Genomic DNA, 27,462 nt, shown 5'->3' with positions numbered 1-27,462 from the left:
TAAACTTAAATGATACAGGTCCATATTAACAGGATGCCCCTAAATTTTAGGAATTCTTGGAAAAAAAAGGAAAAGATAAAATATAGAACCTCACTTAAAGGTGGCAAAAAGGTAGATAAACTAGTAAGAAAAAAAAAGAAAGTTTACTCTTCTCAGGTCCAACACATTTTGCAGTATGAAACGTATCCTTGATGATATTTTTCTTTCTTGTATAATTTTCTCCATTTGGTGGAAGTACTGGTCCATACAGGGCTACAAGAACATGCACATACACAAACTTAACCATTTTCGTTAACAACACACTACAGAATATATAAAGCTCAAATTGCAGAAATTTCAGCTTCGACTGAAGTTTTGAAGTGTGTGTGTGTGTGTGTGTGTGTTTGTGTGTGTGTGTGTGTTTGTGAGTGAGTGAGTGAGTACCTTAGTCTTCTCAAAGTTTAGGTCCTTGCCGATGGTGGTCAGAAGCTTGCAGAGACACTCCAGACTGTCCTCAGTTTGGTTCTTCAGCAGCTTGGTGATGCAGTATTGCATGATGGGCTCCGTCACCATCTTCAGCTTAAACAGCTCTCCAATAAACTTGATGTTGCCTAGAGAACGGCGGTGTAATTGAGACTTTTCTTCTTCCAGCTTATCTTTTATCTTTGGGCAGGCCTCCTTCAGTGAAAGAAAAAACAGGTTAAACAGATTAAAACTAGGTCAAGGGTGTCATGTATGCCAAATAGAAATGGGTATTGAAAAACAACAAAATTACATAAATAAGCTCAGGTACAATCTGTACTATTACCATTATTTGAATGCTATTTACTTGAATTTGGATGGTTAGCATAAGATGGCCTTTTTGTGGTCCAAAGTTTAAAATTTATTTGTCAATAGAATTTTTCAGATTTTTTAGAACATCATAATTTATGTTAACATACTGACTAGCAATGCAATTTATCACTCACTTCCATTTTTCACCCTATATGACAGCAAGTACTTTTTTTTCTAAAGAGAATAATTGTCGTGCTGGGGCAAGTGGTGGAGGAACGGGCAGGGCCCAACAGTAGGCTGTCAAAAATTAGAATAGGGATCTGTTCTAGACAATAGCAGGAAACAGTGCTATCTAATAGGATATAAACTGGGAACATGACATCTATATATAATAGCTACATAGTAATCTGTTGTTGGGGGAAATGATATGATGCCTGCGTCACATAATCTGCAGTTTGGAGTACATTTGTTCCTAGCATGAAAATAAAGCGCGATAGAGAGAGCGAGAGAGCGAGAGAGAGCTTAAGTATGCTGTACCTCTGTGGCAGCATTCAGCTTCTCCTGCTTGACAATCTTGTCTTTGTCCCTGACTTTCTCAAACTCTTCTTGGCAGCGGTTCAGCAGCAGGCTGTGAAAGTTCACACTGGCTCCTGGTTTGTCTGAGGTCGAGACTTTAAGCTGGACAAGAAAACACACGCTTTCATACACCAAATTTCAGTACAATGAAGAATGTCATATTAAAGCAAAAGAAGCACTGTGAAAGTAATGTGCGGACCAATAACCAATATTGTGATGTTTTATCTACAAGTAATAAGGCGAACACATTATTACTGCGCCACTCGGGGGTCCCCATGAGTAGAAATGTCTAGAAGAGTTTAGCAGTGCTTATGTGTCTGTATGTATGTATTTATGTATGTAGTAGGTATAGAATGAAATGTAGGTTTTGACATTACTAAAAAGTATATAAGCATAAAATATCAAAGAAACTTAAATGTAACAGTGTCTGAATGTGGTAACTCACCCTCATAAGGCAGTGGCACATGTTAGCATAAGTGACGGAAGCCATTGGCTCAGTAATAGCCTTTTCAAATATAAGGTCGACGACTCCTTTGAGTCGGTCCTCTGTGTCGATGGTCAGCTTTGTGACCTGCTTCATGAGCTTATTGAACATCTGTGGCGTCATTTTGTTCAGGATACTGCGCATTTTCCTTAACAGCTCCTGGGTCTTGACCATTTCAGGGTCACTGCTGCTGCTGCAGGACTTTCTCACCACCGTAGTCCAGGCTTCCTCTGCCTTGTTCAGCTGCACGTCGTTGCTCAGACATAAGCTGGTGATGAACCTGTGTGGTCTTTTGTGCTGACACTGCTGAGACTGAAACTGGAGTTGATGTCAACAAAAACATTTTTTTTTCTTTCTACAGTATTTAATCATATCATTAAATAAATAAAACTGACCAAATAAAAAAAGTTGTTTTAGCCATGCTAACACTAGAAGCCATGTTTTACAATTTAAATGCACATGAAATCAAATTCATGAGGCTTCTGTATGAGTGTTATACTAATAAGCCAATATTAATTTACAGGATGTTTTGAAGATACTTTTAAAGTTCAGCATTTATGGGAAAAACTCCCTAAACACTGGCTAATTACAGTACAAGCTCTGTAGCATCTAGCTAATGTCAAACATGGTTTAGACAAGTGTGGGCCGGACAGCTTCTCATAACAAACATGGCGGATTATCTTCAGCACAATTATTGCTCAGTTTTAATTCAAAACATAGCATTTTAATTTTTCAAAATAAACAGAAAAATATATGTATATTAAATTTAAATCATTTAGTTTTTTAGTGCTTTTTAGTGTTACCTTGAGGTGGGATGTATCTAAGGCGCTGCTCTTGCCCTGAGGCTTACTCAGTAGGTCTCCTTTTTCTAGACTCCAGGCTTTCTTGCACAGAAGCTGCTGCTGCACTTTGATCTGCTCCCTCTTTTCCTCCAGTTCTGCCTCTTTATGGATCTGGTTGATGGTTTTAGGGTCCTGGACACCTCGCTGGGAAACCCAATTATTCTGTACAAATAAAATAAATGGGAGAAGAATCAGACACAGAGAATATTCATATATGCCATTCATATCCTTACAAAGTATTAATCCAATCCAGACACTGAAGTACGTGTCCATTTATATCTCTTTTTACACTTATAACACAATACAGTAAAACCTCGGATTGAGAGTAACGCGGTTTGCAAGTTTTTTTTATTTTTTATTATAAATTTTGACTTGAAAAATGGGCAAGTCTTGGTTTATGAGCACCGAGTATCATGTATCACGCATGTGCTTTTTGCATCACATGATCACAACTGAGCCATTTTTTTTTCTCTCTTTTGCGCTGCGGAATTGTGGTTAAATAGTCTCCCCTGCTGGGTCTTAGTGCTCGTTTCTCACTGATATAATCAACATCAGTGCACGCGTGTACTGTTTACTATAACACTGTGACCATGTGTGTGCGTGTGAAACATATTTTATTTTGTGTGTGCGCATGTGTAAAGCAAAAGAAAGTCTCATTAGAAGGTTAAAAATCCATTTTCTCCCTCAGACTGTCGTTATGTGTTCGCGTGTGTAATTTGACACCATGCCGGTTCTCACACACTATCTCTCTCTCTCCCTCTCTCACTCGCCTTTAGTGTGTGTGTGTGTGTGAACCACCCCCTCTCTGCTTCACACACAAACACACACACACTCTGCTCTACACAGAAACACTGCTTTGTCGCGATTCTTTTTAAAGGTAAAATGCAGGTTAATTTGTTTGTTTGTTTTACTTTACAGCAATAATTCCATTAGTATTTGCTCACACGAGTATCATTAGCGATGTTTCCTGCTAATTTTTCCGTCAAAACCATATTTCTGTTAATGTCTGTGTATGTGTTTGTGTGAAATTTAAATAAGAGAGAAGAAAGATTTACTGTGTAAGATGAAAAGGGGGAGAAAGGAGGTGCTGAAAGTAAGAGTCTCCTCTTACTTTAGCTTGACAAACATACACAAACACACACACACACACACACACAGCGCCTGCGCGCATAAACAGAAACACTTATCTGTCTGGATCTATTTTTACTTAATTTCTTATTTTTTTAGGGTAAAGTGCAGGTTAATTTGTTTTATTTTTACTTTATATTTTGTATTAATCATTTCTATGTATTATTTATTTTTTGGGGCTGTGGAACGAATAATTCGATTGGTTTACGAGTGTTTTGGAATACGATCCCTCCTCTAGAACAAATTATGTTCGTAATCCAAGGTTCCACTGTACCTTTCTTTTCAGACAAGGATACTCTCCCCATATGGTCTTATTATAAAATTTTAAACTTTTCAAATACCTTTATCAAACTTCTCTAGTACAGATTTGGATCAAACATATAATATTTTTATCATAATTTTTTACCATAGATTGGGGTCGATGCTGATCCTAGATTGAGAATCAGTACCATCTCTACTTTTTACCATACCTTATTAAAATAATAAATATGCTCAAATGATAAAATAAGGGACTATATTATGGGGACAAACAGGATGCCCCAAATATTTTTGGAATTTGGGGAGGAAAAAAATGAAAAATTAGATCAAAATTAAATGTAGAACCTTTTATAAAAATGGCAAAAAATTTTACGATTAACTGTTAAATAGAGAAAATAAAATTGTTACTCTTCTCAGGTCCAACACATCCTGCAGCATGAAACATATCCTTGATGATGCTTTTTTTTCTTGTATAATTTTCTCCATTTGGCGAAAATACCGGTCCATACACGGCTTCCAGAACAAGCACAAGCACACACACACATAAAACACATAAAGCACAGACTTCATTAAGAACACACTACACATAGATAAAGCTCAAATAAATGCAGAAATTACGACTTAAAAAGTTAAAAAGTGAGTGACTACCTTAGTTTTCTCAAAGTCTAGGTCCTTGCCGATGGTGGTCAGAAGCTTGCAGAGACACTCCAGACTGTTCTCAGTTTGGTTCTTTAGAAGCTCGGTAATGCAATAATGCATGATGGGCTCCGTCAGCATCTTCATCTTAAATAGCTCACCAATAAACTTAATGTTGCCGACAGAACGGTGTTGGACTTGGGACTTTTCTTCCTCCAGTTCTTCTGTAAACTGCAGACAAATTTCATTCTACAGAAAAACATCAGCGCTAGGTTATAGTACTGTACACTATGTGTATTTATTTTAGAAAAGATATACCTAACTTCAATAAATAAATTAAAAACCAATTAAAACTAAGACAATGAGGTATCCTGTATCCAAATAGAGATGGGTATTCAGAACTAATACAATTCTATTATTAAGCTCAGGTCCAATCCATACTGATACCATTATTTGAATGTTAGTCACTTAAATTTTGGTGGTTAACGTGACATAGCCTTTTTATTGTCCAGAGTGTCGAACACAAATAAATAAAAAAGTTATGTGTCAATACAACTTTTCAGGTTGTTCAGAACATATCAAAATACTGACTAGTAAAGTAGTTCATCACTCACTTTTATACTTTTAGCATGTTTGAACATAACCACAAGGCCTAATATTGTGGTAAGCGCATGAAACCTCATATGGTGTGACACTGCATATCTAAACCGAATGTTGTAGGAGTTAAGGGAATGGCCCTCTCCTGGCTCAGGTCATATTTGACTAAAGGTTATTAATTTGTATATGTATATGTAAAAGGCTATTATTCTATGTGTATGAAGTTTGGTGTTCCACAGGGTTCGGTTTTAAGCCCACTGCTATGTTCTTTCTTTGGGTAACACAATTTATAAGCATGTTATTAGGTTTCACCATTATGCTGATGGCACACAGCAAAGCCAGATGAGAAACACCAGCTTAGTAAGTTGAAGAATGTGTGAAAGACATTTGACACTGGATGCTTCCTTCTGCTTACTTTTGACAAGACAGAAGTACTTGTACTAGGACCACGTCAGTAAGCCTGACGATCAATATGATGTCATCATGTGCAGCAGTAAAGGCTGCTTTGCAACAATGGCCTGTGTTGAAAGCGATGTATAAAAAAAAAAGGTATTGACCTCAATTTAACTCCATTATACAACGTGACCTTGTGAACTATTTGTCACCCCATATATTAGTAACTATATTGTTCAACAGAGAGAATGATTATTCATTTGAGTTAACAATTCGTTATTAATACCTGTTAATATTATTTACAACAATTTTATTACTAATAGCTAATGTTTAATTTATGATGCTCTACACCACAAAAATGTAATGTCATCTCAACCGCCTATTTATTTTAACATAGTTGGAAATTTTTTTTTGTTGTCTGTTTTGGGTGAATTATATGATGCCTGCATCATGTAACCTAACTTTTGGAATCCATTTGTTTCTTAGCATGCAAAATGACCTTCTTAGCAGTGTTTCGCCCCAAAACTGCGACGCTTGGGCTATAAGCAATGAACATTTACTGCTTTTGGCTATGCCTATGAATTCTAAGCCCAAAACAGAGAATACTTTGTCTGTGTATATTTTTTAATTATTATTGTTTTTTTTCTACGAGACAACATGTTTTACAAATAGAATTTTCAATAAATTATTTTAGAAACCCATTTTAGGGAATAAAACAGATTCTAATGTGTAAAAGTGTATGTGATATATTTGTGTGAAAAAAAATGCATTTTAATTATTTCTGATGAGGTCAGTTGTGTGTGTGTGTGTGTATGTGTGTGTGTGTGTGTGTGTGTGTGTGTGTGTGTGTGTGTGTTTGTGTGCGGACCTTTGTGGTAGCATCCAGCTCCTTCTGCTTGAAGAACTTGTCATTATCCCTGTCTTTCTCAAACTCTTCCTGGCAGCGAATTAACAATAGTCTGTGGAAATTCACACTGGCTCCTGGTTTGTCCAAGATGGGCACTTTAAGCTGGAAATGAAAAACACATGTGCAATTAAGTGCTTTATAAAAATTTATCTATTGAATCATGTTTTAAAACTCAATTCTCTTATTCAGGGTTACAATATCTTCTGCTAAAAATAAATAGCAAATTTAACACCATATTTCAGTACAATGAAGAATGAGTTCTTCTCAGTTCCTTAAATCCCATAAGTGATCATCAGTGGCCAAGACATGTGGTACTTAACTCATCGGAACCACACGCTCCTACTACATGGTGTAACACCATGATCAGTCCACTGTGTCTGAAACCTAACAAGAATCTCAGACGAACATTTGGTGACCCAGTGAGTAGGCTTGGGAGACAGAAATAGTGACATTTCCTAAATGATTATTTTTATATGTTATTTTCAAGTATAAACACTGGCTGCTGTAGCCCATCCTGAAACCTAGAGCAGAGGCATAAATGAAACACCTAGGAAATGCAAAGTACACTTTAAATGTCATTTTAAAACAAAAGAAGCATTGTGAAAGTCATGTGCAGATCAATAAGCAATATTGAGATGTTTTATGACATCATCCCTACCAATGGCCCCCATAAAAAAAACTGTTGTACCTGTTGTAAACAAGTTTCTGTAACAGTTTTTAATGTGTCTAAATGTGGTAACTCACCCTCATAAGGCAGTGGCACATATTGGCATAAGTGACAGAAGCCATTGGCTCGGCAATAGCCTTTTCAAATATGAGGTCGACGACTCCTTTGAGACGGTCTTCTGTGTCGATGGTCAGCTCTGTGACCTGCTTCATGAGCTTATTAAACATCTGTGGCGTCATTTTGTTCAGGATGCCACGCATTTTCCTTAACAGCTCCTGGGTCTTGACAATTTCAGGGTCACCATTGCTGCTGCAGGACTTTTTCAGCACCGGAGTCCAGGCTTCATGTGCCTTGTTCAGCTGCACGTCGTTGCTCAGACATACTCCAGTGATGATCCTGCGCGGCTTTTTTTGCTGACCCTGCTGAAACTTACACGGCTGTGAGGGCTGTGAGTCAACAAAAATCATTTTCTGTAGTTTCTGTGTTTCTTTTTATTAAAAATGTATAATATAAATAAATCTGGGCAAACTTACATAGATAACACTAGAATAACAAGCAACAGTACTAATGCAGCTAGTTAGACAAGATGGCCACAGTTAGAGAAGTCAGAGCCTTTAATTTTTAAGCAGTGCAGCAAATAAATGACTGCTTTCCCTGATGCTTTATCACAAAATAAATCAAAGCGATCACAAATAAAACTATAAGTACATCTACAGCAGCTTCTATTAACTGCAATATTAACCTCCTGCACGTCTGAGAAACAATAACATTTATTGGCTCTAAAAATGTTCTTTCGTGAGACTTGACACTTTGGGCTTAGCACTTAGATATAGAGCATTTCTTCACTAACAGGGTCATGTTTACCTCCTTCAGAATGGCATTGATAATGTGAAAGTTCTCAGGTTCACACATGCTGGCAGGGGTAAACCGTAAGCTAAGCAGGAATTCACGGTCATACGTCTTCCTCTCCTTTGGTTTAATGGCTTTTGAGTGCTCTAAAAACATTAATCGGGGAAAAAAACAATCATGCTAGGAATTGGTAAAATTCTAAGCTGGAGTTATAAACCATGGGGCTGAAATATCAAACACAAATATAAGATTTCGAAATCAACATCTACTTATCACACATTTAGTAACTGGCTAAACGTTTCAATTGAAGTTTGTACAAAGCCCATCAAAACATTTTTTAAGTGTAACAGCAAAACAGTCCTCCCTCACCCTCTTCATATTTGTTCTCCACGGGTTTCACTGTTGTGGGCTCAGTGTTTACTGTGTCCAGTTTATCCTCTTTTTTCTTCATCTCTTCAAGAGCGGTAGAGAAAACAGAGCCACAAGAAGGCAGGACCTCCTTTAGCTTTAAAAAAAAAAAGAAATTCAGCAATCATGAAAAGTATGCGCAAAATGTGCAACTGCAAAGAAAATTTACACAACACAAAAATAAATAAATAGGTCATGCAATTTTTCATGTAAAGCAAGAAGTGCAAAGTTAAACAGACTTTCAAGACAGAAATAAGGTAAGTAAAGCACCACAGTAGTGATCTAAAAGACCAGGCAGGGTTCGGAATCCTCAGGTTTTTCAGTGCACCACTCAAATGGGTTTTATTTTTTAATCCCAATCACAATACTCCTTTTAGTTTATTAATGTAATATAATTTCTAGGATTTTTTTTTTAAAGATGCTAACATAACATGAGTGAAGATGCACAGACCTCTTCATAGGCGTCATACACGTTTCCGAGTACTTTATTATTCGGATCACTTTTCTTCTTTGGCACGGACGGAACATCTAATGACACAAGTAATAGTGGAAGTCAGACCATCACAGCTACATCTAAAATGTTTTACAATACAGTGTGAAAAACAATAATTATGCTAAGCACTATCACCCAGATAGTATTCTTACCACCAAAACAAGTAAATATTAAATACACCTCATGTTCACATCATGTAAAATCTCTCCTTTTATTAAAGCTGGTCAGATTGTGGTCAGCATTTTATTCTGAAGCTTAACAAAACACAAAAGGTATGTCCTTCTGGACAAACATAACACAACAAGGATTATGGACATTTTTTAGGGGATGTGCCAAATGCCAATTTAAAAAAAAAAAAACTACCGTATAATTATTGTATTGCATAATATTTTAAGACATGCAACTTTTAAGAGAACATTAAACAAGTCTCCTATATTCTATGTTCCATCTACAGTACCAGTCAAAAGTTTTCTGTCTTCTGTTTAGTAATTTATATTCTACATTCAAGAGGTTTTAAAAACTGTGAAATAACATACTGTATGTCATTAGATAATGAAGTAGCAAACGTTTTTTGCAAGAACAGTATTGTCAGGAGCATTAGTAAAACCCATTAAGCTCCATGAAGAAACTGGCTCCCATTAAGACCATCACAAAAAATTTCGAGTTCATTTAGAGTTACCAGCCTTAAAAAATCACAAATTAACAGCACCTTAGATTAGAGTCGTTAAAAAGGCTTTACAGAGCATACTGTAAGTAGCAGACATCTCAGTATAGGAGGAGATTATTGCATATTTTGGACGCCTTCAGGGTTGTCTTAAAATGTACAAAGAAAAAAAAATAGGAAATGCCATGGAATTAGAAGGCATGTCCAAACTTTAACTGTTATATACAGTTATTATAATATATGTACTACACAGACACACACTCGTAGATCACCTTGCATAGTTGTCTCCTGAGTAGCAGTGGGCTCTTTCTCCACTCTTCCATCCTCATTCTCCTCTTCTGCAGGAACCAATGTTTTGGCACTGATTTTCTGAACCTTAGCCACCACAGTATCAGTTATTGGCTCCAGTTCTGCATCAACTTTTTCATCCTGCTCACTGGGCTCCAGTAACAGACCTCTGGCCACTGGGATGCAGTCAAGCTCAGAAACGGCCATGACTGTGGCTGCAGGGGTGGGTGTGACCTCATGAAAACCCGTCTCCTTATTGGCTGCTGTTCCTGGGAGCGCATAGCTCGGTTGCACTGGGACAGCAGCTGGAGGAGTCAGGCTTTCACCCTGCGTCTGAACAGAACAGCTGACCTTGAGGGCTATATCCTAATCAGAAAACAAAGAGGAAATAAACTCAAATTATTATTATTATTTTTTTTACAACAATGCTTCCTAACACCAACAGCATGACTGTGGATATTTTAAACTTCAGGTGGGAAGAGTTGCCTGAGTGCAACCCAGATATGAAGATGTGAATTAAAATTAGGGCTATAAATATTAACATGTTAACGCATGTGACTAATCTAAAAATTATTCTATTATTAGTCTACTATTATTAAGTTTTTTATTATTAAGACGCTAATGGCTTTCTATAATCACAGCACAGGTCCCCAGCTGTGATAATGGCACGTTTAAAATGGATAATAAGATGACTGAGGAAACATCACCAGGTGTGCTGAATGGCAAGTTTCATTATAGGAAGCTTTCACATAGAAATTTGGATGAAACCAAAGTACTGTGCTCTAGCTACTTTTAAGGGAAACTATTTTTCAAGAAAACACTAAACATGAAATGTTGGAGTGGTTGCTCAAGTCGCCAAGGCTCTAAGTTGGTAATTCTTGGAGCAGAGGATCCAGGTTCAATCCCTGCTGTTAAAGGGGATACCAGATACCACACCCCATACTACTCAAGATTATGTTTGTTAAATGCTAATTTTTTTAGATATTATAAAACTGCATAATCTATTTTCTTTAAACAGTTTGTCATGCCCTTCTTTATTCCAATACTGTTCATTCGTAATGCAAGCAAATCTAATTATATAAAAATTGTGATTAATAGAGATTAATCACAGACTATGTGATTAACTAGATAATTTTCTAATAGCTTGACAGCTCTAATTAAAATGTAAACTTACATCAGGAGGCGTACGTGTAGATGTGGTCATTCTTCCAGACATGATCTCCTCCGTGATGTCACGCCCTCCCGCACAAGGGTTTCGTATTCTAATCTAAAGAAGGCTTTAATGTTTTATTAGCACTAAAATAATACAAAATCCTGTGATGTAGTTTTATTTTTAAATACATTTACAGTAAAACCTTGGACTGCGAGTAACTTAGTCTGTGAGTGTTTTGCACTGTGGGATTGTGCGTAATTCTGTGCGTGCGTATGCTGTTCACTGTAACATTGTAACCATGTATGTGTGTGTTTTATTGTGTGTCCAAGTGTAATCCGTATGTAGCCATATGTATCCATATGTTTTTAAGTTTTCCTTTACTTTCATTTATAATTTCTGTAAAAAGGTTAAAAAGGCTGTAGCAGTGCGGGAGATGAATGTCACATTTTTTGCAAAATCCTCAAAAGAAAGCAAAAGCAAGTGTCATTAAATAGGTTCCTGATTAAACAAAAAAAAATTCCAGTGAGGCAACGGATAACACTGAGTGCGTTAGTGATAGTGAAAGTCATCCTACACATTAACCCCCTCCTCTCCTCTTCTTCTCACCAGCCACATTTATTTTCAAAGTAAATTAAAGTTTATTTGATGTTTTTTTTCTTTTAGAGTTTGTATAAATAATTTTTAAATGAATATTTTTGGTTTGTGAAACTAATTTGTGAGGAAACTCATTTTGATATACAAGTGCTTTGGATTACAAACACATTTCCGGAACGAATTATGCTCGCAATCCAAGGTTTAACTGTACACCTAAAATTTCTTAAATCTTAAGATAACTATTAAGCTCAATTATTTTAAACATTAAATGGCACCTATAGTGTCTCATTTGTTAACATCACACCTATGACATAGAAAAGTCATGATCTTTACATTGTTGTTGTCTGTTTTTTTTTTTTTAAACCACATCCTTTTCTTGTATTCAGAGCATTAGGACCTATAGTATTTTGAGTATAAAGTCGGCTTCCAAAAGTGGGTTTTTGGGGGTCCAAAGAGAAACAAACAGTGACGTTTGACTTTTATAAAAATTTTATTTTAAAATGATCCTTATACACTTGCACATTTTGCACTTGTTTCAAATTGTATATCCATATGTAACAAGTTTTTCCTTTACTTTCATTAATTATTTCTGACTCCTCTTGCTTTTTTGTCTTCTAGTGAAATATAACACTTTGTGTATGATCATGACTGTCACATGACGAGTAGTTTAACTGTTCTTATTGAGTTTAAATAAACATGGAACTAATTCATTATCCAAAATAAAGGCTGTCCTGTCAAATTTAAAAGTTAACTAGATAAAGATGCACAAACCTCTTTACAAGCGTCCAACACCTGTCTGGCCACTTTATTATTCATACCAATTTTCTTCTTTTGCACAGACAGAACAGCTAATAACACAAAGAATAGTGGAGTTCAACAGCTACATCTAAAATGTTTTACAATATAATCAGAAAAACAATTAAATCATAACAAGCAGTATTATCCAGAAGAAAAAAAAATTAAAAAGGCTGTAGCAGTGCAGGAGATTAATCTGTTTAGAAGAGTGATTGCGGTAGTGTAAAAGTATTTTTAGGTTGTGAAAAGAATTAAGTTTCCATTATGCCTTATGAGTAAATTCACTTTGATATAGGGGTGTTTTGATATCTGAGTGTTTTGGTATACAAGCACACTTCCGGAACAAATTATGCTCACAGTCCAAGGTTCCACTGTATTAAGTATGCCTGTGCCCAGCATTTTATTCTGAAACTTTGCGAAAAACAAAAGGCATGTCCTTCTAAACAAACACCGCACGGCAAGGATTGTGGAATTTTTATCGTAAGAATTTGCCAAATATTACAATTGTTTTTTGTTTTTTTTTAATTACATTTTTAGGACATTTAAAAGATTTTTCAAAATGAAACAAGTCTGCTTAAATGTAAAGATTCTTTAACATAAAAATTAAAATGAAATACACCTAAAATTTTAAAATTTTAAAGGTTTTTAAACACACTGGAAGGGAAATCATGGCTCACGCTGCATAGTTGTCCCCTGAGCTGGAGCGGCCTTTTCCTCTACTCTTCCATCTTCATTTTCCTCTTCTGCAGAAGCAGATGTTTTGGCACTCATTTCCTGAACCTCAGCCACCACAGGTACAGTTATCGGCTCCAGTTCTGCATCAAAGTTTGGTGCTGGGACGCACTTAAGCTCAGAAACAGCCGTGACAGTGGCTGCACGTGTGGGTGTGGTCACGTGAAAAACTGTCTCCTTATTGGCTGCTGTTCCTGGGAGTGCATAGCCCAATTGAACTGGAACAGCAGCTGGAGGAGCCAGGATTTCACCCTGCATCTGAACAGAACAGCTGACCTTGGGAGCTACATCCTGATCAGAAAACGAGGAGGAAAACACTTTTGAACACAACAGCATGACTGAATATTTTAAACTTTAGGGGAGAAAGGTTGATTAAGTGCAACCCAAATATAAAGGTTTAAATAAAATGTAAACTTACATGGGGAGGTGTACGTGTAGATGTGGTCATCTTGCCAGACATGATCTCTTCCGTGATGTCACGCCCTCCTGCAGCAGGGTCTTGTATTCTAATCTGGAGGAGCGTTTAAGATTTTATTAGCACCAATATATTCCAAAATACTTTGATGCAGACTTAACATCTGTGTTGCAAACCTGAGACACATAAAAACGTAAAACTCATTTTGTTTTTAAATACATTTATACCTGAACTTTATTATTTCTCCGTATAGGTTAATCTTACATTTTTTAAATAAAAGAAAAAGATAGAAACAATGACTTCTGATTTTATTCAATTTTATTCAGAACTACACTAAATGTTCCAACAACTTTATTTTCACAATTTTATTTTATCTAATTGCACACTCAGAATTAAAAAAATGACCAGTGCCAATTTTGAGATAAACTGATGATTTTTCCAAAATCTATTTTTGTTTTTATGATACAAGGGTTTTTTCCATAAAAATGTCCATTTACAGTAAATAAAAAATGTTCTCTTTCCACGGGCCAATTGCGATGAAACAAAGCCTCTATGTTACCTCAAGCTCGACCAAATACACCCATGAAGACTCAATTAATTCATTAATTAGTTCAGTAGTTTTTTACGTGATGTGTGCACAAACAAACACAGTAAAAAATTTCTAAAACAATCTGGATGTGGGTTTTTTTTTACTCATCCTACATCACCGCAAATTATTTTTTGCACAAATATCCTCAATGTACACACTCCAACTTTGCAGTTTTATTATATTTATAGATTATTCTTCTACTTTTGCAAATTTTGCACTTCTTTTAAATTTTTGTTTCCATGTTATGTATCTAGTTTTCCTTCTTTTGTTTTTATTTGGTTTGCTTTTATTTTTACTTTTAGTGAATTACATTACTCTGACCCAGCTTTGTGTTGGATTTATGTTTCACCATACAGGCATTTAAATTCCTGTTACCTGCTTGTGGGGCCTTCTGTAGTGCCAGGGCGGTGCTTGCTGCTCAAGTGGTGGGGTCTGTTGCTGGTGGGCGGGGTTAATCTTAACAGGCACAGCAGTCACTGGAAGAGCAGCTGAAGGGGTCCTGATTTTACCCTTCGTTTGCACAGAACCACTGACTGGGGCATATCCAGACGGACAAGAGAGGTAAAGAAACTGACAAGAGAAGAGAAAAAAGAAACAAGGATTATTTCTTTCCTAAAACAGTACTACGTGTTTAATAAAAACCAAATAAAACCTACTGTCACATACCAAAGGAACAGTACTGTATATGTCACATGGCTAATAATTTACTTGTGCTTATTGAGTTTGATTAAAAAAGAGCAGATTCATTATTTAAAATAACAGCTGTCCTATCAATTTTAAAAATTATCTGAGTGAAGATGCACAAACCTCTTTTTGGGTGCCCAACATCTGTCTGGCCCCTTTAATATTCAGATCAATTTTTGGCCTTGGCATGGCCAGAACAGCTGTTAAAAGAAAGGAAAGTAGAATTCGGATATCACAGAGATCAGGTGCTACATTTACTTACTTTATTTAGAATCATTGTAAAATCAATAAATCAGTTCCACTAAGTACTAATTTTCTGCTAAATTCCACTGTAACCATGAAAATGACTATATGTTAAATACAGCTGCTGTTGCTATGATATATTAAAGTATAATTACATGCCTTTTTTAATTGTCAAAGGCTTTAATTGATAAGGACGTTAAGTTTATGCAAAGAGTCAGTATAGTATTCGCACTGTTGACCCTTTTTTTATGACCTTACCAATTTGCCCTGACATGCTGTCCATGAATTTCTGGGCAACATCCTGAGTGATGGCAGTCTATTTTTGCATAATCAATGTTTCTAGTTTGTCAGAATTTGTAGGGTTTTGTTTGTTCTCCTGCCTCTTGAGGATTGACCACAAGTTTTCAATGGGATTAGGATCTGGGGAGTTTCCTGGCCATGGATCCAAAATTTCGATGTTTTGTTCCCAGAACCACTTAGTTATCACATTTGCCTTATAGCAAGGTGCTCCATCATGCTGAAAATGCATTGTTTTTCCCCAAACTGTCCTTGAATGGTTGGGAGAAGTTGCCTTCGGGGGATATTTTGTACCATTCTTTATTCATGGCTGTGTCCTTAGGAACAATTGTAAGCAACTTTTTTCCGTGCCCCAACAATTGGAAAGGGAATTCATCAGATCAAATGACTTTACCCCGGTCCTCAGCAGTTTAATGCCTTTACCTTTTGCAGAATATGAATTGGTCCGTGATGTTTTTCCTGGATAGAAAGAACTTCTTTTCTAGCCTTGTTGAAATGTATGATAATAAGCGCTACCATCAGTCCTGTGTCATGCCAACAGTAACATTGACTCTTTGCATTACCTTAATGTAATTGTCAATAAATGCCTTTAACACTTATAGAATGCTTGTAATTATACTTCAGTATACCATAGTAGCATTCAACAAAGATCTAAAGACACTGAAGGAGCAGACTTTGTGAAAATTAATATTTGTGTCATTCTCAGAACGACACACACACACACACAGGAAAATCGTGGCTTACGTTGCATAGTTGTCCACTGAGTTAGAGCGGGCTCTTCCTTTACTCTTCCAACCTCCTTCTCCTTATCTGCAGGACCAGATGTTTTGACACTGATTTGCTGAACCTCAGCCACCACAGGTTCCGCTATCGGCTCCAGTTCTGCATCAACTTTTTCATTCTGCTGTCTGGACTCCTGAGGCAGACCGCTGACCATTGGGACGCACTCACGGTCAGAAACGGCCATGACTGTGGCTGCAGGGGTGGGTGTGGCCTCAGGAAAACCTGTCTCCTCATTGGCTGCTGTTCCTGGGAGCGCATAGCTCAGTTGCACTGGAACAGCAGCTGGAGGAGTCAGGGTTTCACCCTGCGTCTGAACAGAACAGCTGACCTTGGGAGCTACATCCTGATCAGAAAACAAGGTGGGAAAGGACAAAAGTTATTGATTTTTTTTAATACAACATCATGACTGAATAAAAGTTAGTGGGAAAGAATTGCTTGAGTGCAACCCAGACATGAAGGTTTGAATAAAAATGTAAACTTACTTGAGGAGGCGTACATGTAAATGTGGTCATTCTTCCAGACATGACCTCTTCCGTGATGTCACGCCCTCCAGCAGCAGGGTCTCGTATTATAATCTGAAGAAGGGTTAAAAGTTTTATTAGCACTAAAATAATACAAAAACCTATGATGCCGATTTAACAACTGTGTCGCAAACTTGAGACACATAACATCATAAAAATAATTTTATTATTAATTAAACTTACACCAGAACTTTACTAAATCTCCTTATGTATAAGTTCTACATTTTTTTTTTATTAAATCTTTATTATTTACAATATTAAATGGCAGGTATAATGTCAAATTTGTTAACATCACACCCATGACATTAAAAAGTCATGATCATTACATTTGTTATAGTTTTTTGTTTGTTTTTAACCACATCCATTCCATGTATTAAGAGCATTAGGACTTTTAATATTTTGCGTATTAAGCCCACTTCCAAAAGAGGGGGGTTTATGTTCCAAAGAAAAGCAAACTTTTGCACTTCTTTTCAATTTTTGTTTCCATATTATGTAACCAGTTTTTCTTCATTTAATTATTTTTGCTTTTTACCTCCTTTTGTTTTGTTTGGTCTTTTAATAAAATTCAGCACTATGAACCACTTTTGTGTATATGACTAGTGCAGGCATTTAAATTCCAGTTACCTGCTTGCATGGTCTTCTGTAGTGCCAGGGCGGTGCTAGCTGCCCGGGGGGTGGGGCCTGTTGCAGGTAGGTGGGGTTCATCAAAACGGGCACGGTGGTCACTGGGAAAGCAGCTGCAGGGGTCCTGATTTTACCCTTCGTTTGCACAGAACCACTGACCGGGGCATATCCAGACAGACAAGAGAGGTAAAGAAACTGACAAGAGAAGAGACAAAAAGGATTACTACAGAGATTCTACTACAGATCTAAGCCTTTAATAAGAACCTGAGGATTAAAGTTTTCCAAATAAAACCTAGCATACCAAAGCACAGGAATAAATGTTTTACTGTCACTTACACACTCACTCTCTTATCTACCTGCTTTATCTTGTGTATATTTTATATAAGTATATATCTGGTGCATGTCTTTGGACTATAAGAGTAAATTGGAGGACCCGAAGGAAACCCGCCAAGCATAGGGAGTACATGCGAATTCCATGCACAGACCCCGAGTCAGGAATCAAATCCGGACTCTCCGAGGTGTAAGGCAACAGTGCAACCACTAACTCACCGTGCTGCTGCTTTACTGTCACATGATCAATAATCTACTTGTGCGTATTAAGTTTAAATAAAAATGGAACAGATTCATTATCCAAAATAAAAGCTGTCCTCTCAGTTCTAAAGGTTAGTTGAGTGAAGATGCACAAACCTCTTTACAGGTGTCCAACATCTGCCTGGCTACTTTACTATTCAGGTCAATCTTCTGCATTGGCATGGACAGAACAGCTGTAAAGAAAAGTAGAAATTTAGAAATCACAGAGTGCAAGTGGTATATCTATAATGATTTTCATGAAAAAAATAATTTTCACCAAGTACTAATTTTTTGCAAAATTTCAAATGAGATGGCCTTACGGGTTACAATGAATTTAGTTATTCAACTTCAAAACATTTAGATATAGTCTCAAAGCTCTTTCCTGAATTGATTGTCTACAAAGCAACATCAGAGAGCTTCATCTGTTGAGTTGATTAAAACAGTTGTTCCCAATGAATCAAGGTAATTAGGATGCTACTATTAGGACTACTAAGCTATTATTCCTGCCCCAGAAACACATAAACACACACTGGAAGGGGAATAGTGGCTCACGCTGCATCATAGTTGTCTCCTGAGTTGGAGCAGGCTTTTCCTCCACTCTTCCATCCTCATTCTTCTCTTCTGCAGGAATAGATGTTTTAGCACTGATTTCCTGAACCTTAGTCACCACAGGTTCAGTTATTTGCTCCAATACTGCATCTACTTTTTCGTCCTGTTCTCTGAGCTCCAGTAGCGGATCTCGGGCCACAGGGATGCACTCAGGATCAGTAACAGCTGTGGCTATGGCTGCAGGGGTGGGTGTGACCTCAAGAAAACCTGTCTCCTTATTGGCTGCTGTTCCTGGGAGCACATAGCTCAGTTGTACTGGAACAGCAGCTGGAGAAGTCAGGCTTTCACCCTGCGTCTGAATAGAACAGCTGTCCGTGGGAGCTACACCCTGATCAGAAAACGAGGGGGAAAAAAAACAAAATAATTTATTTTACATCAACGCTTCCTTACCCAACAGCATGACATTTAAATGATTTTAAACTTTAGCTCGGAAGGGTTGCCTGAGTGCAACCCAAACATGGAGGTCTGAATTGAAATGTAAGCTTACATGAGAAGGAGTATGTGTAGATGTGGACTTTCTTCCAGACATGATCCCTTCTGTGATGTCACGCCCTTCCCCCACACGAGGGTCTTGTTTTCTAATCTGAAGAAGGATTTATTGTTTTATTAGCACTTAAATAATCCAAAATCCTATGATGCAGATTTAACATCAGTATATGTGTGAAAGGGCGGGCCACTAAGGCCATGTCCACATCTTTTTAAGGTTTTGGCCTTTCGTCTACATGCAAACGCAGTTTGGGTCGTTGGAAATGCAGCTTTTGGAGAACTTTGTCTGAAGTGACAATTTTACAAAACTGCGGTTTCAGTGGTGTTTGGCTTGTTGTAACATCACCTTGTGTGCCGATGATGTCAATGTCTGTGTGCTGGTCTCCCTGATTTTACATCAGCTTTGTTTATGAGGATATTTTGTGCAATAGTGGACTTACTGTACATACAGTACACTAGTGACTGTGTTAACGTTGCTTACTGGACTTTTAACATGCAGTTACTCACACATTACATTAACAAACAGAGGTGCATGAATGTACTACGAAGCTCACAGCTTACATACAAAACTCCGACGACACAGACCACACAGACAGGCATGGGGGTTTTGGACAAGACCCCTCGGACTTCTACATAGCGCAATCAGTGATTATGTTTTGTCAGAAAGTCAGAAGAAAGCGTTTGGAAGTCAGCATAGTGTTACGTGAAAGGGGCTATGCCATGAGGCAGTTATACTTCAAATGCATGCAGACTGTACACCACTGTTTAACCGCCAACCCAGGGACAGCCGCAGAATGACTGCACAGGCTGCCTCGGCACTTTCGCTTTTGTTTAACAAAAGGAAGCCGACGAAAAGAAAAAGCAGCTGGCTCGAAGTTAAGGCCCCGAGGAGCCTGCGAGAGCTACTGTCTACATAAGTCCGTTTCGCCACTCTGACACTGACGGCGCCATCACTCACCAGACGCATGCCTTTACCTATTTTTCCTTAAAAACGACCGCTCAATTACTTAAAACATTGAATTGGAGGCATAGTGTCACATTTGTTAATGTCACACATATGACAAGTCATGTTAACATTTGTTTTTTATTTTTTTAAACATATTTATTTCATGTATTCAGAGCATTAGGACTTTTATTATTTTGTGTATTAAGCCAGCTTCCAACATAGGGTTTTTTTAGTACAAAGAAAAAACCGACTTATGATCGACTGATGACACCTATGATGGTTTAAATAAAATGTAAACTTACATGAGGAGGTGTAGATCTGGTCATTCTTCCAGACATAATCTCTTCCGTGACGTCACGCCCTCCCGCAGCAGGGTCTCGTATTATAATCTGGAGAAGAGTTTAAGGTTTATTAGTCCAAAAATAATCCAAAATCCTTTGATTAAGATTTAACATCATAAAACTGATTTTATTTTGAAATACATTAACTTTACTAAATCTAATGTAAATCTCATTCTTTTACCGTAAAGTCATAAAATTAGTAATTTTTTTAAAGTAAACTTAATTATTTAAATGTTTCGCATTTGCTAAGATTTTACCTCTTTTTTTTATTTGGTCTTTTAGTGAAGTACAGCACTTTTTTTGTATGATTCATGTTTCAAAGTACAGACAATTAAATTCCTGTTACCTGCTTACGTGGCCTTCTGTCTGGTCGAGGTGGTGCTTGCTGTTTAGGAAGTAGCGCCTGTTGCTGATGAGCCTGGTTCATCATAACAGGCACGGTGCTCACTGGAAAAGCAGCTGCAGGGGTCCTGATTTTACCTTTCGTTTGCTCAGAACCACTGGTCGGGGCATATCCAGATGGACAAGACAATGAAAGAAACTGACAAGGGAAGAGATAAACAAGGATTTTTAACTCCTATTACCTTACTGTTACATACAAAACATCTGAAGATGCACAAACCTCTTTACAGGCATCCAACATCTGTTTGGCCACTTTACTATTCAGATCAATTTTCTGCATTGGCATTGACAGAACAGCTGTTAAAAGAAAGAAAAAGTGGATTTTAGATATCGCAAAATGCAAGTTCTAAGTTTATAATGATTCTCAATAAAATCAGTAAAATGAATAAATAAGTACTACTAATAGCAAGTACTAATATTCTCCTAAATTCCACAGTAAAATCAAAATGACTAAATAATAAAGATCTTTAAAACAGCTGCTGTAACATCCTTAACATAAACACCCTTATATCCTCTTATTAAAGGTGGTCAGATCGAAGGCAGTATTTTATTCTGAAACTTAACACAATTCTAAAGGAATGTCCTTTAAGACAAACAGTTGTCATGGAAAGTAAAGGAATGCAGCCAATACATCTTCAACACCTTTACGAATCCTTCAGGATTGGTGGAAAACCATTGATTCCAAGAGTTTTTGGGGTTATTAAAGACATTCTGTCATAAATTTAATTATCTTCAGTACTAATATACAATTTAGAAAGCAAAAAAAATTAAGTAAAACCATTGGATAAGAAGGTGTTTCCAAACTTTTGACCGGTAGTGTATACAGTATGTATGTATAGCTGTGCCCAACCCAAAAAAAAAAAAAATCACACATTAATATTTTTGGACAGCTTTTTTCTTTAATTGATTGCATTGATGATAGTGAAGACAGACCACTGTGTAAAGTCTTCCCCAGCACATCCCAAAGATTCTCAATGGGGTTAAGGTTATGGTGTGAAAATTATGTTGCATGCACCCTGAACCATTCATTCACAATTTGAACCCGATAAATGCTTGCATTGTCATCTAAAAATAATGCCAATGCCGTCAGGGAAGAAAAATATCAGTTGATGGAAAAACCTGGTGATTTAGTATATTCAGGTAGACAGCTGAACCTATACCTAACCAACTGAGGCAACCCGATATCATAACCCTGCCTCCAGAGGCTTGTACTTTAGGGTATGATGGGTACAAGGCTAAATGGGTCTACATGTGTCTGCAATGTGTTTACATTTTATATATTGGAGAGAAAATGGTGCATACTTGTCTCTTTAGCAATAGCGAGTTCTTCCTCCACTCTGTGGTCCTTTGTCTCCTCTTTTTCAGGAGCAGATGATTTTGTATTGACATCCTGAATGTCAGCTGCCTCAGGTTCAGGCACCAGCTCTGGTTTTGCCTTGAGCTTCGTAGATACAGACTGATGAGAGAAAGCGGAGAGAAAGAATTAAGAATTATTTCTTCCTATTTGCTACCACATTCTGGTTTAGTAGGAAAGTGGAAGTTTTTTTTGAAGATTTACCTTTTCCGAATAAAACCTAACCCAGGAAAGCACCACATAAAGTGGTGCTCACACATATAATTTAATTGAAGAGTGCTGATCTTGTATTGTTTTAAGGGGCAATTTAAAGCAATTTGGAATACACATTTAAATTTAATACCTGTTTGTGTGGGCTTTTGTGCTGTTGCAACGAGTCGTGCTGCCCAGGGGGTGGGGCTTGTTGCTGGTGGGCGGGGTTCATCATAACAGGAACGGTGGTCACTGGAACAGCAGCTGCAGGGGTCAAGATTTTACCCTTCACTTGCACAGAACCACAAGCTGTGGCATCTCCAGACTGAGGAGAACAAAGAGGGAAAGAACCAAGAATTATTTCTTTTCTACTATAATATACATGTTTAAGATAACTTGAGCATTTTTTTAATTGATAATTGAAATTCTAAATACAAACGTACAAACGTGAAATTCTAAATACAAACGTACAAACGTACAGCAGACAAACAGCAGGTTTACATTTTTAAAATAAATCCTAACTTATCCACACGTCACAAGTGCTTGCATGTCATTAGAGCGCTTATCTAACTCTAATGTCGACATGTCTGTCGTGTGAAACAGCACTTATGCGCATGTCTGTGCTCAAGACATCTGGGATAAACCGTGATATTTGTAAAATTACTGATTTATTTTATACAATGAATGGCATTTTAGCAAAAATATGCTTGGGATTTTGTTTTGGAGGATGACAAGAATTTTAGCTTATTAAAAAAGAAATTCTATAATACACTAATAAGCGGGTCGAGCTACACATTAGACCCGTTCTTTGACACAACAGGAAGGCTGCTAATATTTTAAACTTGTGCAACCTGAATATTAAGATTTGAATTAAAAACCAATCTTACTTGAGGAAACGTTCTGGTAGATCTAGCCTTTCCTGGAAACATGACCTCTTCTGTGATCTGACGTCGGCCCTTATTATGGCCTCGTTTTCTAAACTGGAAAACATTTTATTGTTTTATGGAAATAATTAAAGATTATACTTCCACAGATAACATCAAAAAAGATTAAACTTGATATTTTAAGAATTAAATTCATTACCTGTTTGTGTGGCTTTCTGTGCTGTTGGGGCGAGTTGTGCTGCTCAGGGGGTGGGGCCTGTTTCTGCAGGGTGGGGTTCATCAGAACAGCAGCTGCAGGTATCATGATTTTACCCATCACTTGCACAGAACCACTGGCCGTGGCATCTCCAGACTGACATAAGAACAAGGAGGGAAAGAACCAGAAATTACCTCTTTTCTAGTATAATCTAATAATATATTCTGGTTTTAGATAGATAGCCTGACTATTAACATCAGCGCCCTACACAGAGGTGCATGAATTCCAATCTGACACTTATTCAAACACTCTTTTACATAGGGCTATGTAGTTTTGGATATTGTTTTACCTTAATAATAAAAACCTTCGTTTAAAAAGTGCATGATTCTATTGGACACTTCTATGTTTCAGATCATAAAACAACTTTCACATATGGTCCTTGGTTGGTTTTACAATGGTGTGAAAAGGTGTTTGCTCCCTTACAGATTTCTTAGTTTTTGTGCATGTTTGTCACACTTCAATGTTTCAGATCATCAAACAAATTTAAATATTAGTCAAATTGACTAATATTTAAATTTGTTTGACAAACATGCACAAAAACTAAGAAATCGGTAAGGGGCAAACACCTTTTCACACCATTGTAAAACCAACCAAGGACCATATGTAAAAGTCTCAGCTTTAATTAATAAAACATCACATTGGTGCATCAGATTCAGACAGCCCTAAACAAATTAGATCCAGGTCACACTAAGGTAAAAAAAAATGCATTTGAGTTATTCCAGCCTGGTAATGTGAACATAGCCAAATAGCACACGCTTAAGGTGGCATGGTTACCTGTTACCATGGTTACCTGTTACTATTACCTTTTACCTACATTACCTGTTGGCATGGTCTTTCCTGCTGTCGGGGCAGGGCTTGTTGCCTCTGAGCTCGGGCCTTTTGCTGATGGGCAGGTTTCATTATAACAGGGGATGAGACAGGAGGTGATGGGATACTAGTCACTACCTAAGGAATGCTACCCTGCAAACAATTCCTGCGGTAAAGCCACTGTACCACTGCATGGACAGAGAGAGAGAGGGTATGGGGTTCAGCTTTTTAACATATATATAATATTTTAATAATAATTGATTCTATTGGTTAAATTTTTTATTTTATAATTAATTCTAACTAATGACCCATAGTCTAAGTGAAATATTAATTAAATTAATTCAGTTTAGGTCATTTTGAACACAAATTTCGATGTACAATGTTTGTACTTTTGTAACTTATGCTGTTGTACTGCATGCACAAAAACCATCACAGCAAGCATCAGTCACGTCATACTACTCTAATACAAGAAGGGGCAAATGAGCAAAGGGGGAGAAAAGAAAATGAATATTTTATTGTTCCTACAGCAATCTGAGCCCAACCTTCATGTTTAAACCAGACAGCAAATGACAGAGTGGGAGAAAAGAGGAAACAGGGAGCAGTGTTTAATCATAGAGGTGTTATTAAACAGATGTGCATTTAAATTGAAAAATAATTAAAATAAACATGGATTTGTCTATACATTTGGTCACCAAATTCATGCCAGTTTTGAAGTTTGGCCATTGAACCAGCTTTTTAATTTTCCATCTAATCCATTTTTTAATCCTTGTTTTTAAATTATTAAGATAATTGGGATTTAAATAGGATTCAACATCTGCCCTTTTATCTGGAAAAAAAACATTTTAAGGAGCAGATAATGAAGAGTGGTCCTACAGCCACAAGACCTGAGACCACAGTGCTACCACTACACTGTAAATTTACCATTAAGCTGTAAATATTAGACAACAATACTATTACCTATTTTGAATCCCATTTAAATGAAGTCCCATTGATTTCCCTTTACACATTTTCAAATGAAAAATTACATTTTAGACTGGTTAATCAATATTTTAAATTCAATGTTTAATTCTCAATTTCAGTTCATTGGTTTCCATGTAACCAAACCATAACTGAAAGTCCACCATCTTGTTTTAAAAAGTAAGTGCTTCTGTGAGAAGTGTCATATCGCTGCCATATTTTTTCTGGACAGCAGCACCCGTCATGTAGTGGCAGTATGCCCTCAAACTTCCAGAGTCTCATCTTCAGGGCTGCTTGCATGGAGTTTGCATGTTCTCCAAATGCTTGGTGGGTTCCCACCAAGTACTCTAGTTACCTCCCACAAACCAAAGACATGCAGATTAAGTTAATTGTCATTCCCAAATTACCCGTCTTGTGTGCGAGTTTGTGCCCTGCAATGGATTGGTACTCTGTCCCCCTGCACTGTGACTCCCAAGTCTCCAGGGATAGACAAACAGCATCATAAAGCCCAATGAACACATCAGACAGGTTAGGGATAATGTTTTAGACAAGTTTACAGCAGGGGTAGATTACAAAAAATATTCCAAGCTTTCAACATCTCATGGAGCACTGTGCTCCATTATCCAAAAATGTAAATAGAAAGCGTATGGCACAGCTGCATTCCAAGACGTCAAAAGCCCATGGTAACTCTGAAGGAGCTGCAGGGAACCACAGGTCAGGTGGGATAATCTGTCGACAGGACAACTATTAGTCGTGCACTCCACAAATCTGACCTTTATGGAAGAGATGCAAGGAAAAAGACATTGCTGAAAAAAAGTCATAAGAAGTTTGCAGTTTTCGACAAGCCATATGGGGCACACAGCAAATGTGAAAGACGGTGCTCTACCCAGATGACACCAAAATTGAACTTTTTGACCTAAATGTAACTAACACTGCACATCACCTTGAACACATCATCCCCACCGTAAGACATGGTGGTGGCAGCATCATGTGGCTGTCAAAGTCCAAAATCAAATTGAGAATCTATGGAAAGTCTTGCTGTTCACAGATGCTCTCCATCCAATCTTGAGCTATTTGCCAAAGACAAACTGGTAAAAATTTCACTTTGTAGATGTGCCAAGCTGGTACAGACATACCACAAAAGACTTTAGGCTGTAATTGCAGCGAAAGGTGGTTCTACAAAGTATTACTGCCTCATGGGGGCTAAATTCAAATATTTATTGGTAAAAAAATTTATTGTTAAAAATATTTATCATTGTTCTTCCACTTTGTGTTGGTCTATCACATAAAATCCCAATAAAATATGGTTATGTTTGTCGTGGTAACGTGACAAAACGTCACGTGAATAACTTTCAAGGCACTGTTGCTTCTGGAAAGTTCGACGTGTAACTTTACAGCTGAACGCAGTAGCACAAACAAATATATACGGATTTATACGGTATACGCCCTTTGAGGAACAAGCAAAGACACGAAACTCTGGAGGGAGAGAGAGAGAGATGTACCTCGACCTAGTAAATTCACTTAAACTTGGCTGTTATTTGCTAAAAGACGCCGTTGGCCTTTAAATTTTAAATGCTAACGGTCCTTTTGAAGACATATCGAAACATACGTTATAAACGAGTATCCCAATGTCACACAAATTTGTAATAATATACTGTAACTCAGTACACACTTTAGCCTCAGAGACTTTCACCTACCTCACAAAACAAACCACATCATTATTGAACGATCCCCGTTTGTAGGTGTATTACAGTATGACTACCAGAAACATCATACATCAGCTGTCCATCAAAAGTATTACCCATAGTGTGATTGTTTGTCACCCATTATATCAACTGTTACCTTTGTTTTTCTGTTCAGCTGGAACAAATATCGACTATCATCCGTTTAGATGTTCAGCTGCGAGTCAAAAGAAGAAGAAAAAACTAATTTCTTTTAGCGTTTGTACGACTGTTAGTGAGTGTCGGTTTCAGCTGAAAACAAAAGATCAGTGCAATAATAACGCGTATACGTCATTTTCAACCATCGATAGTTACGTCAATAATACACGTCATTCCGTTTCCTTTGGGGTAAGAAAATCCTGTTTTTGGCGCAGTCATGTACTTAGACTGTGCACTTAACACTGTTCCTGCACCACAATTTATGGCGCGTCAATTATTTTCTATACTAATATAGAAGTGAGACACTTGATACTTACCCTACGAAATACCACAGTTACCCAAATTTACTAATAAAAAAAGAAAAAGGTTTCACTTTCACTGCAGGTCACACTACATACACTGGTC

The 27,462-nt window shown here is 37.2% G+C and overlaps 1 protein-coding gene and 1 non-coding gene across 2 annotated transcripts in view; both read right to left on the bottom strand.

Annotated features, from left to right (window-relative positions):
* Positions 1 to 27,175, bottom strand: part of LOC128528835 (eukaryotic translation initiation factor 4 gamma 1-like) — a 28,579-nt gene extending 1,404 nt beyond the window's left edge. The window contains exons 1-32 of the mRNA XM_053501991.1: positions 27,020 to 27,175; positions 23,357 to 23,509; positions 23,161 to 23,253; positions 22,425 to 22,598; positions 22,030 to 22,183; positions 20,948 to 21,024; positions 20,672 to 20,866; positions 20,287 to 20,373; positions 18,496 to 18,880; positions 18,061 to 18,137; positions 17,374 to 17,568; positions 16,711 to 16,803; positions 16,190 to 16,571; positions 15,029 to 15,105; positions 14,597 to 14,791; positions 13,636 to 13,728; positions 13,163 to 13,508; positions 12,462 to 12,538; positions 11,118 to 11,210; positions 9,928 to 10,309; positions 8,950 to 9,026; positions 8,460 to 8,595; positions 8,106 to 8,236; positions 7,319 to 7,687; positions 6,536 to 6,676; positions 4,690 to 4,926; positions 4,450 to 4,554; positions 2,617 to 2,817; positions 1,775 to 2,131; positions 1,291 to 1,431; positions 424 to 657; positions 148 to 252 (exon numbers count right to left, since the gene is read on the bottom strand). Of these exons, the coding sequence (XP_053357966.1) occupies positions 148 to 252; positions 424 to 657; positions 1,291 to 1,431; positions 1,775 to 2,131; positions 2,617 to 2,817; positions 4,450 to 4,554; positions 4,690 to 4,926; positions 6,536 to 6,676; positions 7,319 to 7,687; positions 8,106 to 8,236; positions 8,460 to 8,595; positions 8,950 to 9,026; positions 9,928 to 10,309; positions 11,118 to 11,210; positions 12,462 to 12,538; positions 13,163 to 13,508; positions 13,636 to 13,728; positions 14,597 to 14,791; positions 15,029 to 15,105; positions 16,190 to 16,571; positions 16,711 to 16,803; positions 17,374 to 17,568; positions 18,061 to 18,137; positions 18,496 to 18,880; positions 20,287 to 20,373; positions 20,672 to 20,866; positions 20,948 to 21,024; positions 22,030 to 22,183; positions 22,425 to 22,598; positions 23,161 to 23,253; positions 23,357 to 23,473 (5,526 nt within the window). The 5' untranslated portion in view covers positions 23,474 to 23,509; positions 27,020 to 27,175. The remainder of the gene's footprint in view (positions 1 to 147; positions 253 to 423; positions 658 to 1,290; positions 1,432 to 1,774; positions 2,132 to 2,616; positions 2,818 to 4,449; positions 4,555 to 4,689; positions 4,927 to 6,535; positions 6,677 to 7,318; positions 7,688 to 8,105; positions 8,237 to 8,459; positions 8,596 to 8,949; positions 9,027 to 9,927; positions 10,310 to 11,117; positions 11,211 to 12,461; positions 12,539 to 13,162; positions 13,509 to 13,635; positions 13,729 to 14,596; positions 14,792 to 15,028; positions 15,106 to 16,189; positions 16,572 to 16,710; positions 16,804 to 17,373; positions 17,569 to 18,060; positions 18,138 to 18,495; positions 18,881 to 20,286; positions 20,374 to 20,671; positions 20,867 to 20,947; positions 21,025 to 22,029; positions 22,184 to 22,424; positions 22,599 to 23,160; positions 23,254 to 23,356; positions 23,510 to 27,019) is intronic.
* LOC128529540 (small nucleolar RNA SNORD66) lies at positions 6,835 to 6,903 on the bottom strand. The gene has a single exon (XR_008361064.1). It is a non-coding gene; the product is annotated as a small nucleolar RNA SNORD66 (small nucleolar RNA).
* Positions 27,176 to 27,462: the final 287 nt, after the last annotated feature.

This window comes from Clarias gariepinus, chromosome 8, assembly GCF_024256425.1.
Source record: "Clarias gariepinus isolate MV-2021 ecotype Netherlands chromosome 8, CGAR_prim_01v2, whole genome shotgun sequence".
NCBI lineage: Eukaryota > Metazoa > Chordata > Actinopteri > Siluriformes > Clariidae > Clarias > Clarias gariepinus.
Note: the sequence above shows the minus strand (reverse complement) of the source record. Positions and strands in the feature narration are given on the sequence as shown.